Source organism: Paroedura picta, chromosome 2, assembly GCF_049243985.1.
Source record: "Paroedura picta isolate Pp20150507F chromosome 2, Ppicta_v3.0, whole genome shotgun sequence".
NCBI lineage: Eukaryota > Metazoa > Chordata > Lepidosauria > Squamata > Gekkonidae > Paroedura > Paroedura picta.
Window position 1 is genome coordinate 112,621,082 of NC_135370.1, and position 20,810 is coordinate 112,641,891.

Here is a 20,810-nt window from a genome sequence, read left to right on the forward strand (position 1 = left end):
TCCCCAGAAGATAGGGAGAGGTTGGAAATGTCCCCCAAAGGACCTCCTAACTGCTAGTCACTCATCTTAAACACCCATGAAGGACAGGGATCAAGGGGGCAAGTGGTCACCCTTGCTGACCCTAGCAACTTGTCCACTTTGGCTTAAAAGAGCCACCTGAAGCCATCAAACGTAACTCCCTGGGACAACCAAGGGGCCTCCGTTTCCATTCCTGTATCAATAATGGCAAGAAAGTCATGGCGGAGCATGGAGAACCGAAGGGGGAGAACGGAAGTGGGAGTTGTTAATCATGCTGAGGTTGAAGCCAGAGAGTCATTCAGGAATAAATCCACAATACCTATTCGTAGTCAGTCGTCATATCAAGGGTCGTCAAGCCGGGAATCAGTCAGGCAGAGCTTCACTGAGGCATAGGTAAGCCGGAACCAGGTCAAGGTAATGGGTGGGCTTGTGCAAAAATTGCATCCACACTGAGAAGCACTTTTGCTGTGCTTAAATGCAGGCTGAGCTGACAGGCTAAGTGGTTACACCTGGTACTCATTCTCCATCTGTTGAATCAGCCCCACCTGGGCCCCATCTAGCTTCCTCCCTTGCTCTAAGCTGAACACTTTGATGGCGTGCTGTCAATGCCATTCCTCTGCATTCCCTCCTGTGCTCTGGAGATGAGTATGGACTGCAAGGGGTGTTGCTGCAGGCTGAGGTGCTGCTGCCGCAGAGGGCATGATGTCTGCCTGGCTGGGACCTGGTTGTGTGTCCCTGTTGGGGCTTGCCTCTTTAACCAGCATCTTGCTGCTTTGCCCCAGCTCCTCATCTTCCTCCTCTGAGGGATCTGGCAGAACAGGCTCTGTCATTAGTGCAGAGGCACCCTCTGGTGAAAATGCCTCACAGCCTAATTTCAATTGACTAGCATTTTGGTGCCCTTCTTTGAGGGCAGTAAGCAACCAAAGTACCCTAAATAATGGTCCCAGGCGAAAGTTCACGGACGCAATAGAGGCAACATAAAACTCACGTTTAGCTGCCTTCACAGCCATCTCATACGCCTTTTAAAGCATGCGATAAAATGTTATTCCTACCTCATTGCGAGTCTTCTCCCACACTCGCTCTAGTCATCTCACTTCCCTTTTCCCCTTCCTGTAATACTTCTGTTATACTTCTGGATTATTATTTCCACAATATATACAAAACTAGATTGTATCTTTCCCTACCTATTGTTGTTGATGTTAGTTGCGTAGTAGTGTCTGACCCATTGCGACCCCATGGACAATGATCCTCCAGTCCAGGCCTTCCTGTCCTCTACCATTCCCCGGAGTCCATTTAAGCTTGCACCGACTGCGTCAGTGACTCCATCCAGCCACCCCATTCTCTGTCATCCCCTTCTTCTTTTGCCCTCGATCGCTTCCAGCATTAGGCTCTTCTCCAGGGAGTCCTTCCTTCTCATGAGGTGGCCAAAGTATGTGAGTTTCATCTTCAGGATCTGGCCTTCTAAGGAGCAGTCAGGGCTGATCTCCTCTAGGACTGACCGGTTTGTTCGCCTTGCAGTCCAAGGGACTAGCAAGAGTCTTCTCCAGCACCAGAGTTCAAAAGCCTCAATTCTTTGACACTTGGCCTTCCTTATGGTCCAACTTTCACAGCCATACATTGCAACTGGGAAGACCATAGCCTTGACTAGATGCACTTTTGTTGGCAGGGTGATGTCTCTGCTTTTTAGGATGCTGTCTAGATTTACTACAGCTTTCCTACCCAGGAGCAAGCATCTTTTAATTTCATTGTTACAGTCCCCATCTGTAGTCATCTTGGAGCCCAGGAAAATAAAATCTGTCACTACCTCCATTTCTTCCCCATCTATTTGCCAGGAATTGAGAGGGCCGGATGTCATGATCTTCGTTTTCTTGATGCTGAGTTTCAAGCCAACTTTTGCACTTTCCTCCTTCACCCGCATCAACAGGCTCTTTAGTTCCTCTTCGGTTTTGGCCATTAGAGTGGTATCATCTGTATATCTGAGGTTGTTGATATTTCTCCCTGCAATCTTAATCCCAATCTAACCTCGCCTTTCTCATGATGTGCTCCGCATACAAGTTAAATAGGCAAGGTGACAGTATACAGCTTTGTCGAACTCCTTTCTCAATTTTGAACCAATCAGTGATTCCATGCCCGGTTCTCACTGTTGCTTCTTGACTTGCATATAGGTTTCTCAAGAGACAGATAAAATGCTCTGGTATTCCCATCTCTTTAAGAACTTGCCACAAGTTGTTGTGTTGCACACAATCAAAGGCTTTAGCATAGTCACTGAAGCAGACGTACCATATTTGCCGGCGTATACGATGACTGGGCGTATAAGACGACCCCCCAACATTTCCACTCAAAATATAGAGTTTTTTACATTACATTAAAGTACTATGGGCCACTATGGGCAGCTATGTCTATCTGAACTGAAGTGCACCCGACGTATTGGATCACCTTTTGTCAGAGCTCTCAGCTATGACCTGTCCATCTTGGGTAGCCCTACACGGCATAGCTCATAGCTTCACTGAGGTACGCAAGCTCCCTTGCCACGACAAGGCAGTGATCCTTGAAGGGGCCTTATCTATAATGTAATTATTTACTCCTCAGGTGATAATTTTGGTGCGTTCCAGTACAATAGTGGGGACCTTGTATCTTAATTCTGTATAATTCTATTTCTGCCAATGAGAAAAAAAATTACAAAAATATTCTGGCACCAGAAAACAAAATACAAGGGTAATGTGGGATATGAATCCCTTCTTTCTACTCTTAATTTTACCTGCTACACACATAGATTAATTTCCCATTCCAAAATTGCCATCTAAGTTAAAAGTGGTAGCATGAACTAAGTAGGAATCTTTACATTTAATGTGTGATCATATAGCTACACTGATTCACATTCAAAATTACTACTGGAATCTTCCTGGAAGATTTAGAACTCTTGAACCAAACTGGATTCAGTATCTATGACCAGTGTTCACAGAAACTGACAGAATAAAGGTGAATCTGAATACAAAATTACACTACAACTGACACCAACTCTTTCAGATACCAAAGGAGTCCTTTCTTTGCTGATTGTCTACCTCTTAATGTATGCAAAGTGTTCATTTCTATGTGATCTCATGTTTCAGTAGCAGTGCTATTCAGCAATTGTGCATCTCATCAGTGGTTAAATCGATGTCCAGTCCCATATTAATTTCCATATATTGCAAAACTAAAATGAAACAAGTGTTGGGCACCAAATATTGATTAGTATGGTTTAGCTCTAAATGTCATGCAATTGGTAATGTGAACCCTTTCCCCCCTTAACACATAGCCATCTGGAACGAAGTTCTTGGGTTTGCAAAGTCTGCAAAGCTTTGGAATGGTTAACAGCACTGTTTGTTTTCTATTTTAATTTGGCCTTTACAGTACTTTGCCTTTTCCCCAGTCAGGAAGGCTAGGTTTCCTGCTATAGCAGGAGACCTCCTGGCAAATTTGCACTTTGCCTGCTAACATCTGAAATGCCAGTGGGAGAAAATGGAAGGGGAGCATGCTGGTGCTCTGTGATTTCTTCCAATAAAACACAGAAGTGACATCACAGACATACTATGGCTTTACTGTTAGTGATGGCATCATGCTGGAGTGCCAGGCCTTACCCCCCCCTTTTTTTTTTTGTTCCTGGCAGTTGCTGGCTGCTGCCTGACAACTTTATCCCCAAAGCAAAGGTATCTTGTAAGAGGGATGATGTTTAAAAAAATCTGCTTATCCATTTCTTACAACCATATTGGACATTCTTGCTGAGGTATACATACTGTCTCTTCCAAAGTGGTATTTACGTTTGTCACATTTACATTTTTAACTTGCTTCCTAGTTTAATTCCAAAGTATTCATGCATGAGCAGTTCCACAGTGGGACAAATAATACCTTCCCAGGCTGTTTCAGCTCAGGAATATAACTGAATAAGGAGACAGAAGCTCCTCCTCCCCGCACCACCGTCCTGATCCAAACTGAGCCAAAATTAGTTTCCTATAGCCATGGTGTGCCTGTGGGGAAAACTTGGATCCAGGTTTGAAAAGATCACATTTAATTTGGCCCTTAATTCACTATTTTAGACTGGGAATTATTATGCCTTGCCTTACAAAAAGAGAAGAAGAAGAAGAAGAAGAAGAAGAAGAAGAAGAAGAAGAAGAAGAAGAAGAAGAAGAAGAAGAAGAAGAAGAAGAAGAAGAAGAAGAAGAAGAAGAAGAGTTGGTTCTTATATACCGCTTTTCCCTACCCGAAGGATGCTCAAAGCGGCTTACAGTCACCTTACCATTCCTCTCCCCACAACAGACACCCTGTGAGGTAGGTGAGGCTGAGAGAGCCCTGATATCACTGGTAAGCCCAAGGTCATCCAGCTGGATGCATGTGGGGGAGTGCAGAATCGAACCTGACATACCAGACTAGAAGTCCACACTCCTACACCAAACTGGCTATGTTGGAGGGAGGGGGGGGGACTCTGCTTATTAAAGGGGCGATATAAATAAAAAATATAGCAATTGAACCCACTTTTCTACAATATTTCTTTAATAGCACAGGGAAGAGAAAATTCAAACAACTAATGACAATAGCACAAGGGAAAACATTAAAACCATCTGATAGAGCTGTTGTCTTTTGTTTAGAATGAATAAAGTACCATTCAGCAAGGAGTGAGCACTGAGGATTATGATTGGATCATGGCAGTGTTGTCATACACTGGAGAAAACAACAACAGGGAACTAAATGGGTGTTTCTGGCATTAGAGCACCCTCTAATGAATATTAAACTAACAACATATATTTCTTTTTTTTTAATGGCATTGCATCTTTCTCATTTATTTTTAAGAAGCAACTGCCAGTAAAAATTTGTGAAACAAAATGTATCATAAAATGTTCTGACGTAATTATAACTTCACCCTCTCATGTGATAAATAAAACTTTATATACTCTGCAAAAAGTAAACCAAGAGTAGTCTGTTTTAATAAATAGATGTTGACAGAAAAATCTTGGGACTGCACCGAGTATGTGTGAATTACCAAAATGGAAGGCACACCTAACAGAAGTTGATCAGAGGACCTCAACTACAACACAATTTCACTTTCCGTTATTGACTCGATAATGTACAGCGCTTATGATCCACACCAGGCTTGGGTCTCTCAGCTATCAGGCCAAAATGGATGCAAGCCTTTTCAGCATCCCAATTCACTTTCCCCCGCTTCTAAGTGGGCAGAAACAAAATGGGCTGGCCTGAACCACACCGGTTTGTTTCAGGGTGTTGGGTCATCTGGGTTTGGTTGTTCAGTTCAGGAACACCCGGAACCCCAACTGAACCGGAATGTTCTGGTTTGTGCCCATCCCTATACCACTGTCAGCCTCTTTATGGAAGATAGTTAAACAAGATGTCACATATCAGCACAAAAACATTACATGAGGAAAAGGAGTCAAAAATTACATCTGGATAGTATAATTCTGCTTTATATCTATATGAAAACATTATAATGTTATATAAAGTCATAAGAAAAGCCTATCTGAATCAGACCAATAGTCCATCCATTCTAGCACCCAGTTTCTTTTCTAGGGATGCCAGCCTCCAGGTGGGATCTGGAAATCTCCCAGAATTACAGCTAACCTACAAACTATAGAGATCCATTCCCCTGGCAAAAGTGGATGCTTCGGAGGGTGGATATTGTATGGCATTGTATTTCATGGAGGTCCCTGCCCTCCCCAGGCTCCACCCTCAAATCTACTTGTCTTGTGATAATTAAACACCACCTCACTTCCAACATAAAAACAACAGATAGCAGGCTCCATTCTACAGAAATAATCTAACTGGTTTTCACCCATATAAGGCTTCTATAATCAATGACCCACCACTGTACCCTAGCCATTCATGGTGGTCCATAGGCCTCATTAAACCACCAGTTGTTGCTACTTTTTAAGTAATCCAAAAACATGGACCAGAATACAGAACTATGATAATGCATTACTTTTAACAAGTCATGTGTTGTACAGCCCGACTTTAACAAAATAACCATACCAGCCTAGGAATGGACTTCTGAAATCAGCTTCGGCTCTATGTTCTAACTATCTATCAACTGGGTTGTTTTTAATGGCTTTTTGTGGTTTATATGTCAAGAGCTGTGGATTTTCTAGTGATTTTTAACTAGGGTAGGATGTTTGGTGTGAATATTATGTGCAGATGTGTGGTAGAAGATACAGGAGTTTTGAAAGATGAATGATAAGAAATAACCAAGCTTGCTGCTTGTTTTACCTTCACCCCACTCTGAATGCAGTGGGTAATAGCTGCTGGGTAACAAATGGAGATAGTGACAGATTTTATTTTCCTGCAGATGGGGACTGCAGCAAAGAAATTAAAAGACGCTTGCTCCTGGGGAGGAAAGCTTTGGCAAATCTAGACAACATCCTAAAAAGCAGAGACATCACCCTGCCAACAAAAGTGTTTCTAGTCAAGGCTATGGTCTTCCCAGTTGCAATGTATGGCTGTGAAAGTTGGACCATAAGGAAGGCCAAGCGTCAAAGAATTGAGGCTTTTGGATTCTGGTGCTGGAGAAGACTCTTGCAAGTCCCTTGGACTGCAAGACGAACAAACCCGTCAGTCCTAGAGGAGATCAGCCCTGACTGCTCCTTAGAAGGCCAGATCCTGAAGATAAAACTCAAATACTTTGGCCACCTCATGAGAAGGAAGGACTCCCTGGAGAAGAGCCTAATGCTGGGAGCGACTGAGAGCAAAAGAAGAAAGGGATGACAGAGAATGAGGTGGCTGGATGGAGTCACTGAAGCAGTAGGTGCAAACTTAAATGGACTCCGGGGAATGGTAGAGGACAGGAAGGCCTGGAGGATCATTGTCCATGGGGTCGCGATGGGTCGGATACAACTTCGCATCTAACTACAACAAACAAAGACACCGGGAAAGTTTCCTGCTTATATTTCTGGAATTCTAATTTGGGATAGTTCTATAAAATAAGATTTATAGAAGCTCTGTCGCCTTGGAAATTGTCTAGCAACAGAATTCCCTAATAATACAAGAGTAACAAATTCATGACCGAACTACTGAACTGTGGAACTGATTGAAATAAATCTGTATGGCATTTTATTCTGGACTGTGACTCCCGATATTGTAATTACAAATTGCAAATCTTGATGACTTATTTTTTTTAAAAAACTGGAGAGGCTAGAAAGTCTTCAGTGGATCAGCCAAAACTGGTTACAGTGGATTTGTTTCAAGAAATTCTTGATGGATTACAAAATAATATATGTTAAAGATTTTTGGAAATAAAATGTTAAATGAATGGTCTAAAACAAGAGGTTGCTAAGGAAGTAAGACAGGAATTTCAGAAATTTGATACTTCTGTTCTGAAAATAACAGGAGAGGTGGGCCACATTAAGAAGAAAATACAATATTTGGAAACCAAGACTACAGTTGTAAATAAAGACTTGGAATGAGAGCTGGATAAATTCACATTAATGGAACTAATAAGACCGTTTCCACACTGGAGGCTCTGAACTGGGCTGCAGGCTGGAGTTTGAGCCAGGACAGGTTGCCCCACCTCTTTCTACTCCCACATGGAGGAGCATTTGGTCTGGTACACCTCATCTTCCCCGGATGTGTAGTTCCCCATGGGAGCTGGGGAAGTGAAGTTTCCAGTATGGAAATGATCTCAGAGAGAATTCTGAGAATCCAGAGATCTCTGATGTGGATATCAGAGATAGTATTGTTGTGGCATTGGCAGTTTTTTTTTGTTTGGAAATAAAGGCCATGAACTTGGAAACTGATAAAACTTGTAATAACACCTCACAACGAGAGTAAAACTAGACTTAAAAAATTGGTGTAATTGTATTAAAGGAAATACCAATTAGAATTTTATGTAAAAGAAAATACTATGCCTTTCATAGAATCAGGATTTATGAGTACTGGCCATTACACTTTGCAAACTTTTCCCAACTAATTCTAGACTTGTACACTATTCTTCTATAAACATTTTGCAAACTCATCCATTTTGCAGACTCATATTTATAGGTGTTTTGGATGTGCATTTAGGAAGAACAGCTAACACTGCCCAGAGGGCTCCTTCAGCTGTGTTCAAAATTTGTGTGCATCCTATGATAACATTATTCCCCTCCTTCTTTATATACATACAATTACATACTGCCAGTAAATCCAGAAAGTCCTTGAGTTTTCCAGTAGGATGGGTGGGGGTAAAAAAAAGCATAATTTACTATTTGAAGACCTGCAAGTAGTAAGCTACTAGCCTTTCCTGATATTCAGAAGTACCACAGACATAATGACTGGAATGTGAGTAAGCTCACTGACAGCCAGACATTGTTTTTTCACTTAGCATGACATGTCTTTTACACCTAGATCTACACAGTACAGTATGGATATCTGGAAATAGGGACTGGTGAATTTTGTAATGGCAATTTATAATGAACTTCCAGGAAATAACTACTAGAAAGTGATAAAGTCCAAGACATTTACAAGATCTCAGGTTGCTCACATTATTACACAAAATCTGTTGGTATCACTTTATCCCTTTATTGGTTTATTTCCACAATTCTAGAAAAAAAAGTAGAAAGATCTTCTGGTATATTAAATAAATTCATGTGTTGCTCTTTCTCAAAAACATTGTTTTACATTTATGATTTACACAAACACAGAAAGACTGTGTTTTGTGTTCTTTTCGTAATAAGCAAAGCTGACTATTTTAGTTTTATTTTGTTCCATTGTGCTGATTTCAAGATGTCATAGATTACCATTACTATCCACACTGCTATTGTAATTGCCTTTTTAGTATTTACTGAACTGAAAGTACCCAATTAAATGGAAACACCTCTTAGTATTCTTTCAGAAACTTTAATATGAGATGTCAAAATGAATTTAAGAACGAATGGCTCAGAATGATATAGTAAGTTTACTGAACATAAGGACCCTTCTGCCACTCCATGGCACTCTTCCAGTAGCAGAATTAATGTTTTGTCTCAGTGCAAGAACTGCAGTGAACAAGATGATAGGATTCAGCCTACTGAGTACGAATTTTATTGGTTCAGGAAAGCCATAATATAATAAGAACACAGAGTATTTCAACTACTATGCTAGATCAAACCATAACCTGCCTCATCTACAGTTAACCTTAGAAAGCAATAGCTGATACATTATCATTGGTTTCCACCCTTGTCCCTCCTGGGCTGCTATTCCGTGTTATGGTTCTGCAGACCTATTGAGCAAAGGCAGCTTATGGCTCATATAAATAGCTTCCTTACTTGAGACTGACTACAATACCACTTTGCCACAGATGATCCTGAAATCTTAGTTTACAACTGTTTAGGACTTACTGTCAGCAATCCTAATGGACAAGTCTAGTCAGAATGTTTCATGTTAATATATGGGGCTTCCTCCCAGGAAAGTGCCCTTGTGATTACAGCCATAGAGACCTTACAGAGCAGCTGGAGTACCTGTATTATAATATGCTAAACTACAATTTTGTAGAGCCATTAGGATCATGTTACTAAACGTTCTTGAGCATTCTAGCAGAGAAATGAAGAATGATTAAAACCAAATAAACATCTTTGAGGGAACTAAGAGGTCTACTTCATTCTAGTTCTAAGTATACAAGGTGGCTGGAGCTAAAATTTCTAATTGTCTCCAGGGTTTACAGAACGTTATGGATAAAAGTTAATGAGGCAAAACATTCTAAAAGTAGGTAAACTAAGGGAAAGGAAGCCCAGAGTAAGTAAATGGATTTAAAATGTGTTTCATATTTCAAAGATGTGAACAAAGAAGAGAGTTCATGAAAAAAGCATGAGGTCAAGAGAAACTGCATAATTTTTTGCTAGAAGGAGAAAAGACAAAAAGAGTTCCGTGACAACAGGGTAGTTGGCTGAAAGAGTGAGAGAAGAAACTAGTGCTAGACGTAAAAGGGTTTTAAGAAAAATGGTGAAATATGGAGAACAGGAGGGCAGGTAGAAAATTGGGCTGGGTGGTAAAATCAAAACAGGAAGATTTTGTAAGAAAGGAAATAGGCAAAGGAGCTTTAAAAGTATAAAATAGTAGGGCAGGGACTCAAAAGCATTCTTATATGCAATCCAAGAGAGAGAGATCTTAATTTCTGTCTCTTCATGTATAATTCCACAAACAGATTTGTGTAAGGACTAGCACAATTTGCAAGTGTGTTGAAAACTGTTGCAGCTTCCATTGCCTAGGGAAAGCAAAGGCTAGAGGAGGCAATAACCAATTATGCATGGCAGTGGCTACACCAGGCCCTTGCTGGAGCATTGTGGCAGAGCAGCATGCTCTGCCATTTACAGGGGATGCAGTAAAGCAGTGCAAGCTGGCACACTGCTTTCTGCATCCCTGCCGAGGACACATTTTGGTGACGGACAAGCTCCACACCAAAATGTGACCCCCGGGAAACACCGCAGCAGCAGAATGGTTCTGCTGTGGAAGGGTTAATTTTACAGCTATTGGCTTTAAGACTAAAGAGCAATGTTAATGAGCATTTTGACAGCTCAGAAGTTTTTCTTTAAGTATCATCAGAGGTAATGGTTCAGCATCTTCTTGGAAAAGAGTGACAAGTTGAGTTCCCCAAGGATCTCTCCTGGGGCCTGTATTGTTCAACATATTTATAAATGATTTGGATGAGGGATTAGAGGGGATACTTATTAAATTTGCAGACGATACTAAACTGGGAGGGGTAGCAAACACAACTGAAAACAGCAACAGAATACAGTATGATCTTGATAGGCTCGAGAAGTGGGCTATACTGAATAAAATGAAGTTCAATAGGGACAAATGTAAAGTTTTGCATTTAGGTAGGAAAAACCAAATACACCAATATAAGATGGGGGAGACTTATCTTGGCAGTAGCATGTGCGAAAAGGATCTAGGAGTCTTAGTAGACCATACATTGAACATGAGTCAGCAGTGTGACTCAGTGGCTAAAAAGGCAAATGGGATTTTGGGCTGTATCAAACGGAGTACCATGTCCATATCACAAGAGGTGATGGTACCACTTAACTCTGCTCTGGTTAGGCCTCACTTGGAGTACTGTGTTCAGTTTTGGGCACCCCAGTTGAAGAAGGATGTTGACAAAATGGAACGTGTCCAGAGGAGGGCAACAAAGATGGTGAGGGGTTTGGAGACCAAGACATATGAAGAAAGGTTGGGGGAGCTTGGTTTGTTTAGCCTAGAGAGGAGACGACTGAGAGGGGATCTGATAACCATCTTCAAGTATTTAAAAGGGTGCCATATGGAGGATGGAGCAGAATTATTCTCTCTTGCCCCAGAGGGACAGACCAGAATGAATGGAATGAAATTAATTCAAAAGAAATTCCATCTAAACATCTGGAAGAAGTTCCTGACAGAACGGTTTCTCTGTGAAACAAGCTTCCTCGGGAGGCGGTGGGTTCTCCATCTTTGGAAATTTTTTAAAGAGGCTAGATAGCCATCTGACAGTGAGGCTGATTCTGTGAAGGCAAAGGGGTGGCAGGTTACAGTAGATGAGCGATAGGCATGTGAGTGTCCTGCATAGTGCAGGGGGTTGGACTAGATGACCCTTCCAGCTCTATTATTCTGTGTTTCTATGATACTATGTTCATATGATACTATGATCACTCTAGGCCTATAAACCTCCTAGAGCTCTTGGTAGGAAAAGAAAGAGACGGCAGTATGATTGTAGTAAACTATTAGCCTGAGGCTGTAGATATAATATGTGTGAAATAGGATAATATATACGTCATCAGTGGGATTATAACTGTGAATGGTATCATGTACATATATTAAAATATAAGACAGATACAGTCAGCAAAGGCCTGCCTTCTTGTAAGTGGTCATTCCTTTATGCATTTGCTTTACTGTCCCAATAAAATTAATGTGAGTCTTATGGTGTTTAGGCTAACACCTAAACATAGAATGTTGGGAAGGGGAATAAACTGTCTATAAAAACAGTGGTTGATATCCCTTCCAATCCAGAGTTGTAACTAGCTATTTTTTGCCTGATTGAGTTCCGGATCAGATTTAAGTTGCTGGTTCTAACCCTTAAAACCCTATACAGTCTGGGATCTATGTACCCACACCTTTATTAACCCTTACCAGACAAAAAGCCACAAGAACAGGCCAGAATGGGCATTAAACAAACAAGAGAACCACAAAAAATAGTGGGATGCATTACAGACACTTGGGAACAATATTTTAGAAATGAAAAAGTGGAATTCTCACACCTATATTAATCCATTCCAGGCCAAAATGACTCTGGAATAGGCTGAAATAGACATTAAACATATTAATTAATTAATTAATTATTCCCCACCACTCCCAAAACTGGCTCATGGTGGAGTACAGGTTGTCCATACCAAAAAGTCTCAATGAAAACCCAATTAAAACAATACAAGGACATTAAAATTATACAACAAGAAACAAGAACATGGCTGTAGAACTCAGTCCCCCAATAAAATATCCAATAACACATTGTGTGAAGGAAGTGGGGAGAGGGAGCCATAGATGACAGATGGCATAACTGCTGTCTAGCATCGAGGGGGGGGGCAATTAGATCTTCCTCACCACCCCAGCCTCACCCCTTCCCTAAACCTTCAGGGATTTCTCAACCAGGAGCAGGTATCCCTAAAAGGGATTGACAGGTAAATAAAAAAGGGGGAAAGGTTTATCTTGGAAAGGTTGTCTTCTGTCTTAGAATGCCATGGACTAACAGGCAGAATCTGAGGTAATAAACAAGGAGGAAACTAACATTTACATAACTCTTTCAAGAGATTTAGTTATGGCTGATCTCCTTTCTCTGGGATCAAAGACAGAGGGTAGCAATCAAAGAGAATATCTGGCCACCATCAGCTCACATGTGGAATCCCACAGGGGGCAGTCCTCTCTTCAATCTTATTTAACATTTTCATGCACTCTCTTGCTCAGCTGGTGTGGTGGTTTGGGCTGGGATGCCATCAATTCACAGATGGCACCCAACTCTTTCTCCAGCTTGGAAGCGCTGATGAGGTGACTCAAGCAGAATCATCTGATGCTCAGCCCTCCAAAGTCAGAGGCCCTGTGGCTGGGCAGAAAGAGACCAAGTGAGGAAGCACGCCTACCCAACCTGGGCAGAGTGCATCTATCAATAGCTCACTCCCCCAGAAACTTGGGTGTGATCCTTGATGCCTTCATTTCCATGGAGGTACAGGTCACAAGATCAGGGCAGCAGGTTTTTTACTACCTATGCCAAGCCAAGCTACTAGCGCCCTACTTTGCCACAGAACGCCTAGCCACAGCGATCCTTGCAATGGTCATCTCTAGACTAGACTTCTGCAACTCATTCTACGCAGGCCTTCCCTTAACCTTTATCCAGAAACTGCAACTGGTCCAGAATGCCATGGCCAGGATCCTCACAAACACACAGCGGAGGTCCTACATCTGGTCTGCACTTCAACAAATCCACTGGCTCCCAGTCAAATTCCAGATCAGGCTTAAGGTTCTGGTAATCACCTTCAAGGCCATACGTGGTCTGGGCCTAGTGTACCTGAGAGACTGCCTCTCTGCCTATACCCCCAGAAGAACCCTATGCTCTGCCACTGCCAACTGGCTCGTGATCCCTGGCCCCAAAGAAGCGAGCTGGACCTCAATCTGGTCTTGGCCTTCACCTGGTGGAACAAGCTCTCTGAAGAGATTAGGGCCGTTCCCAAACTCCCACAACTCTACAGGGTCTGTAAAACAAACCTCCTCCACCAGGCATTTGGTTGAGGCTGGCTAACTTGATGACATCTGCTGGTCCCCCAGACACACACTCTATGACCTGAACGCAAACTGACCTTCTTATGGGTTCATGTTAGAAATTGTTGATAGAATATGAGCTGTTATAATACCTTGTTCAGTTTTGGAACCCACTGTTGCTGTTATGATTATGATGTATATCCCTATGTTTTGTGTAAACTGCCCTGAGCCTTATGGGTGGGCAGCACAGAAATCTAAGAAAATAAATAAATATTTTAAAATCAAAGAAACATATATGACCATAACATTTCTAAATAAAAGAAAGGCATCTTACCTTGAAGCATCAAGGCTGTCATATGATCCAACAGTATAGTGTCTAAACAATTTCTTTGTTCTATCTGCTCGAGTTTCTGTTCAAAATGAAGACAGAATATGTTGAGTAATTTTCTATTCCTACAAAAAAAGTAACCATGCACTCTCATTCATAAATTGGTGCCATTTACACCTTTGTTATATGGCAATTGACAGTGTTGTCCTTATATTTACTAATAGTAAAACAACAAGAAGCAAATATGTTATTGTTTAGTATTCAGACAAATGTGCAACAAGAGATTCTGAATATGCTTTTAATGTAAATATTCACGAACAGACATAACTGTTGGAGGCCTTTCACAAAATGCAGAGACAGAGGCCCTTTCTTATAGGGCAAAACCAAAAGCAAATAATTTATCCCCATCCCTACTTCCACTTCCACTCACTAGTCATGATCATATATTACAGTGAATACATATGTACATCCAGCATGTATGTGTGTACATCTGTAAGGAAGTCAGGGTTGCCAATCGTCTAGAATCCTTGATCTTTAGACACAGAAATCAGTTCCCTTGGAGAAAATGGCTTCTCTGTATGGTGGACTGTATGACTAAGGCTCCTCCCCTCCTCAAACCTTGCCCTCATCAGGCTCCACCACCCACATCTCCAGGAATTTCCCAACCCAGAGTTGGCAACCCTAAAGAAAGTGCCAAAATGCTTTCCCTTTATTATCTAAATTCAGACAAGTGTCTGGATAGAAGGGGGGTTTAAATCACATGTTCAGCTGTACATGCATTGAATGTAACATGAAAATGACTCCACATGCATAAAGAAAAATCTAGTGTACTCTGTACACAGATAGCATGTGGATTTGCTGTGACATGAATCGGGCTGCTATCATAGTGTGGAGGGTAGCCTAGTCCTCAAAGTCTCAAGTGACAACTACTAAACAATTTCTGCTGTTCTATAGAAACAGACACATACAAACTACTGTTGGACCCTTAGATGCAGGTAGATAGCCTGTTGGTCTGAAGTGGCAGTACTATGTTCATTTAATTTACTTATTTATATTTCAATTTATAGGCCACCCCTCTTTTTGCGGTCTCAGGGCGGTTTACACAATAAGTTAAAACCAGCACAATAAATTTAGTTTTTAAAATCCATTAAAACAATTCATATATATCACTCCTGCTCTCTCTATGACCCTGGAGGTAAGATGGTTGCAGCTGGTGAGGCACAAATGGAGGATCAGTGTGTGTTGAGGGGGCCCGGCTGGATGTGGGCCCGGCTTGATGGTGATGGTGGTCCTTGGCTGCAACCAAGTGGGGTACACCCTCAGTGGGGTACAATGCTATAGAGCCCACGTTCCAAAGCACCGATTTTCTCCAGGGAACTGAACTCTGTAGTCTGGAGATGACTGTAAATTGGGGTTTTATGGGATTTTATTGTATTTTAATGTTTTATTCTGTGAACTGCCATGGGTTCCTAGGAAATGCGGCGGTATATAAATCAAAATAATAAATAATTCCAAGGGATCTTCAATTCCCACTTGGAGGCTGGCCTCCCTAGCATGAGCTATGCCTAAGATGGCATCTCAAAAAATAGTTGTCCACCAGATGCAACTGAAATATCACAATTCACAATAAAGTTAACTATTCCATGACACCATAAACAAGGATTGATGTATACCTTCCACTTTAACAAAGTTACAACGCTGGGCTTTCATCCACCATTTTATCCTCACAACAACAACCCTATGAGGTAGGCTAGGCCCAGTGAGCTTCCAGGTCATCTAGCAAGAGTGAATATTCAAACCTGGGTTTTCCAGATCTTTGTCTGATTCGTCTAAGTACTACACCATGCTGGTTTTCTGTAAGGGTATTCTCTATAATGTATTAATATATGCTTTTTCTAAAGGAAGTTTACAACAGTGCTTGTGATGATGCTGAAACCACCGGAAGAAAAGCCAAGCTACATGACAAGCCACAGCATTTTAGCAGACTTTGTAAAGTGTGTGACTGCACAATTTCACGCAACTCCATGGTCAGTATCCTTTACAAGCTTTTGCTCTAGAGTTGCCCAGGCGTAGGTTGGCCTCTGCACTCCATGTGGGGTGGGGTGGGATGGAGGGACTGCCTGCCTGTGCCCAAGCGGTCCTCGAGGAGTGTGTTCATGTTTCTCTGTGCTCTGTTCCTCTGTGCTCTGGGTGGAGTGGGGTGGGGTGGGGAGGGACTGCCTGCCTGCACCCGGCTAGCCCTCAAGAAACATGACTGCACTCCTCGAGAGTTGCCAGGCACAAGCTGGCCTCTGCGCTAGGGGGTGGGGATGCCTGCCTTCCATCCCTTTCTCCCTCCCCTTCTTTCTCCCCTTCTTCCTCCTTCCTTCCTTCCTTCCTTCCTTCCTTCCTCCCTCCCTCCCTTCCTTCCTTCCTTCCTTCCTTCCTTCCTTCCTTCCAACAATTACACTCCACCCTCACAGCATGCTAGTGCCCCTTGTATTTTCATCTACAACAGGCTTAAGCTACTGGTAGTGCTTTATAATGCTTTAGCATAGTCTAAATGTTTATTATTGCAGTAGAAGAGAAGAAGAAGAGTTGGTTCTTATATACCGCTTCTCTCTACCCGAAGGAGGCTCAAAGCAGCTTACATTCACCTTCCCTTTCTTCTCCCCACAACACCCTGTGGGGTGGGTGAGGCTGAGAGAACGCTGATATCACTGCTCGGTCAGAACAGCTTTATCAGTGCTGTGGCAAGCTGGCTGCATGTGGGGGAGTGAAGAATCAAACCCGGCATGCCAGATTAGAAGTCTGCACTCCTAACCACTACACCAAACAACCCTTAAAGTAATAGTAATATTAATCTATATTGCAAGTGATAGTGAGAGACAGAATGAATAAATAAAATAAATAATAAAGTAAAATGTTAGGGTTGCAAGAAAATGGTTTGTTTAAAATCACCCAGTAAATTTATGGCTGGAAAGAGAGTGAACCAGTGTCTTTCCAACCAATTGCTATTCAATCACCTATTGTTGTTATTATTGCTATTAGATTTTTATACTGCCTTTCTCCCATAATGGGCTCAAGGCAGTTTACAATATGGTTAAAAAACACTGTACCAGCTTTCTGTGTTTTCTGTTCTCATATGTATGTCCTATGTTTTACAGTTGCATCTTCAAGACAGTCAGCACTCCTGTCAAAGAGGTGTTTATAACATCCTGAACCTATCCATCCCAACCATCAACCAAGAAAGGCAATGACTGAGTCTAGATATGGTGGGGCACATACTTAGCGGCTATTCTACTTCATGAAGCCTTACTGAGAGTAATTCACTCAACTGGGACTAGATTGTACTCAGATAAAATCCCTGAACTGAACTGAATTAACCATGAAGTTCAGGTTGTGGCAGATATAATGCAGACATTCCAAGAGTGCCCAAGTGTAAACTTCACCAAGTAACGATTGTTACATGACAAGGATGAACTGGAAAATTCATCCAACTGTAATCTACTTGTTTCAATAGAAGATCAAATCAAGAGTATGCTGCTGTTATATGCAGACCAGAAATTTATGCCCACCAGAAAGACCAAAAAAGTTATGTGATAGTTCCATAGTTGTATCATCCGAATACCCATTAAGTCCAGGCTGCACCTATCAGGAAACAATTTGCATGGCCACTGAAGTGGATCACACACTTTAGAATCTGAGACTGCCTCCATCCGCTCTGGTAGAGGCACAGTTGGACTGAGGGTTAGGCAATACTGTCAAATAAACCCTATACTATCCTGAATCCTCACATCAGATATATATGCTAAAAACTGAAACTCTGTTATGCTAAAAACTGAAGCTTCTGTTGTGTCTGTAAATTTTCCGAGCATAGATCTTGAGATCCGAGGCAGGATCATAGCTAACAATGTAATTAACCAATGCATGGCTAGATCCTGTCTGCCAGATCCAGTCAGTTTAAACTGAAACTGACTAATAGGACATGCTGGTGGGAAGATCCAGGGCATTTCAGCACATGAGTAAAAATAGTGTTACGCCAGCTGAATGGCAGAGCGCTAAATTTGATCATGCTTCCCAGGCCCTCAACTATTTGCAGTCTCGCCTTTGTCTGCCACATTTAGCGCCTCTCCCTCCACATCTGCTGCTGAAAATGGTGGAAGAGAACAACATGCCTTATACGCATCATGCTTCCACCTGTCAATCAATTCAGACAACCAATCCTTTTCCTCCATTGACTACAATGGGAATTATGGCTTTTCTGCCTTTTCCAGGGCCTGGGGGGTAGGGGTTAGATGTACAGACTGCAACCTTTTAGTGTATCTCTGGGAGACTCTTCTCTGACTCCTGGCATGCTTTGTGTCACAACACAGAAAAAAATTCTCTTTTATTTCTGGCATCACCTATATGTGTGTCTGCCTATTTATTAATCCAAGCACGTCACCAAAAAAGAAATTCCTGTCCCCGGGTGAGGGAGGTGGGTGTGAGGGCAGGACAATACATATGACTCTAGCATGTTTGATCTTCTATGCCTGCCTTCTGCGTGTTGCCTGCTGGTTGCTCTCTGGGCACTAGTGCTTTTTAGATTGGTGAATCCACTTAATGTGATTCCCAAACTCGCACTTTAAAATGGAGGATGCTGTGAGCTGTCGGCTGGCCAGACACTTTATGTGGCCAATGTCATGTGGAGCAGCCGGAATATAACGCCTACATTACATAAGTATTCCACTATATTTATTGCGTGCAGAGATACCCCCATTGTTTGCTTGTGTATATAAGTTGGGGTTTTCTGTTTCAGTTTTGGCTAGTTCAGTTCTTCTTGTAACATGCTGGGGTCCTAATAAAGAGCTCAAATCACTTCCAGTGCCTGTGTCCACCTCTGAACCCATAGATTTAACAGCTTTCCTACTGCTTCTCCTAACCAGGTGTCCAAGAATATATATCATGTGGGCTTCCTTCCAGGACTGATTTATCATACACCACCCTAATATTCATTAACAGCACATTTATATTTGAAATTTATATCCAAAAAACTCTGGAATCAGAATCATAAGAGTTGGAAAAGATCTCCAGGGTCATCTAGGCCAACCCCCTGAAGTCCTAGATAGTATAGATGCTGTGGAAAATGGGATGGAGTATGGAAGAGTTTTATTATTTTCACTATACCTTTTTCTCACCTTAGATGAGCTGGAGCTGCTATGCAACCACTAGAGGAAACATACAAGTTATCTATATATTATCTAGTGGGGCAATCGCAGTTTCAGTGTGATAATCAGAAAAACGGCAGAGGGGTAAAGAATTTACTTCATGCCACTCCCCTTGACTCCCCAGTCCAAATCAGTGGATATGGCGTTACTGGCAAAATCTGGCTCGAAATCTGTTTGAAGATCTTGTTTAGTTGGACCATATTTCTTTCAGATTATTGTTAAAGATGACTGTCACAGCTGTAGTTCTTCTAATCACAGTATGATGATTATAACAGCATCAAACCATAGACCCAGGAATGTAGTGTACTTGGCATGGACAGATATGTCTCTCCTCCCAACCCCCCCGAACAGAAGCAGCGATGCAAAATATGGCTGTAAAGTATATGATCCACTAAACACACCCAGTCACACTGTCTCGTTGAAAGAACAATCAAGTGCAGCTACTGGAGCAAAGAAGAAAAGGGGAAAGATTATGTTCTGGGCACCAAGACTTGCTAGAAGCAGAAGCATTATTTTTCAGGAAAGTATGTCATCTTCATTTGGCCCTGCCACATTCCTATTTCTGCCTAGTTTCCAGTTCTTTGAATGTCAAGAAATGTCAAGTTACGTATATAGTTAAAATCTATCACAGTAAAGAGGCTCTCAGCTTCTATAAAATTATTAAAACTGGTACTAATCCCATCAACTAGTATGGAAATTTTTCTGGCAGAATGGATTTGAATAAAGGTATATATGTATCCCAATTTGAAGCTAGTATAAACACAAATTGGGATCAAGATTGCAGGGAGAAATATCAACAACCTCAGAAATGCAGATGATACCACTCTAATGGCAGAAAGTGAAGAGGAACTAAAGAGCCTGTTGATGTGGGTGAAGGAGGAGAGTGCAAAAGTTGGCTTGAAACTCAACATCAAGAAAACGAAGATCATGGCATCCGGCCCTCTCCATTCCTGGCAAATAGATGGGGAAGAAATGGAGATAGTGACAGATTTTATTTTCCTGGGCTCCAAGAGCACTGCAGATGGGGACTGCAGCAAAGAAATTAAAAGATGCTTACTCCTGGGGAGGAAAGCTATGGCAAATCTAGAAAGCATCCTAAAAAGCAGAGACATCACCCTGCTAACAAAAGTGCATTTAGTCAAGGTATGGTATTCCCAGTTGCAATGTATGGCTGAGAACGTTGGACCATATGGAAGGCCGAGCGTCAAAGAATTGAGGCTTTTGAACTCTGGTGCTGGAGAAGACTCTTGCGAGTCCCTTGGACTGCAAGGCGAACAAACCCATCAGTCCTAGAGGAGATCAGCCCTGACTGCTCCTTAGAAGGCCAGATCCTGAAGATGAAACTCAAATACTTTGGCCACCTCATGAGAAGGAAGGACTCCCTGGAGAAGAGCCTAATGCTGGGAGCGATCGAGGGCAAAAGAAGAAGGGGACGACAGAGAATGGGGTGACTGGATGGAGTCACTGAAGCAGTAGGTGCAAACTTAAACCGGGGAATGGTAGAGGACAGGAAGGCCTGGAGGATCATTGTCCATGGGGTCGCGATGGGTCGGACACGACTTCGCACCTAAAAA

The 20,810-nt window shown here is 42.0% G+C and overlaps 1 protein-coding gene across 8 annotated transcripts in view; it reads right to left on the reverse strand.

Annotated features, from left to right (window-relative positions):
* The window catches only part of SHANK2 (SH3 and multiple ankyrin repeat domains 2), a 510,912-nt gene that overhangs the window by 228,379 nt on the left and 261,723 nt on the right, over positions 1 to 20,810 (reverse strand). For all 8 annotated transcript variants that reach the window (XM_077322114.1, XM_077322109.1, XM_077322108.1 and 5 more), the window contains one exon: positions 14,054 to 14,129. In XM_077322114.1, coding sequence (XP_077178229.1) covers positions 14,054 to 14,129 — 76 coding nt within the window. The remainder of the gene's footprint in view (positions 1 to 14,053; positions 14,130 to 20,810) is intronic.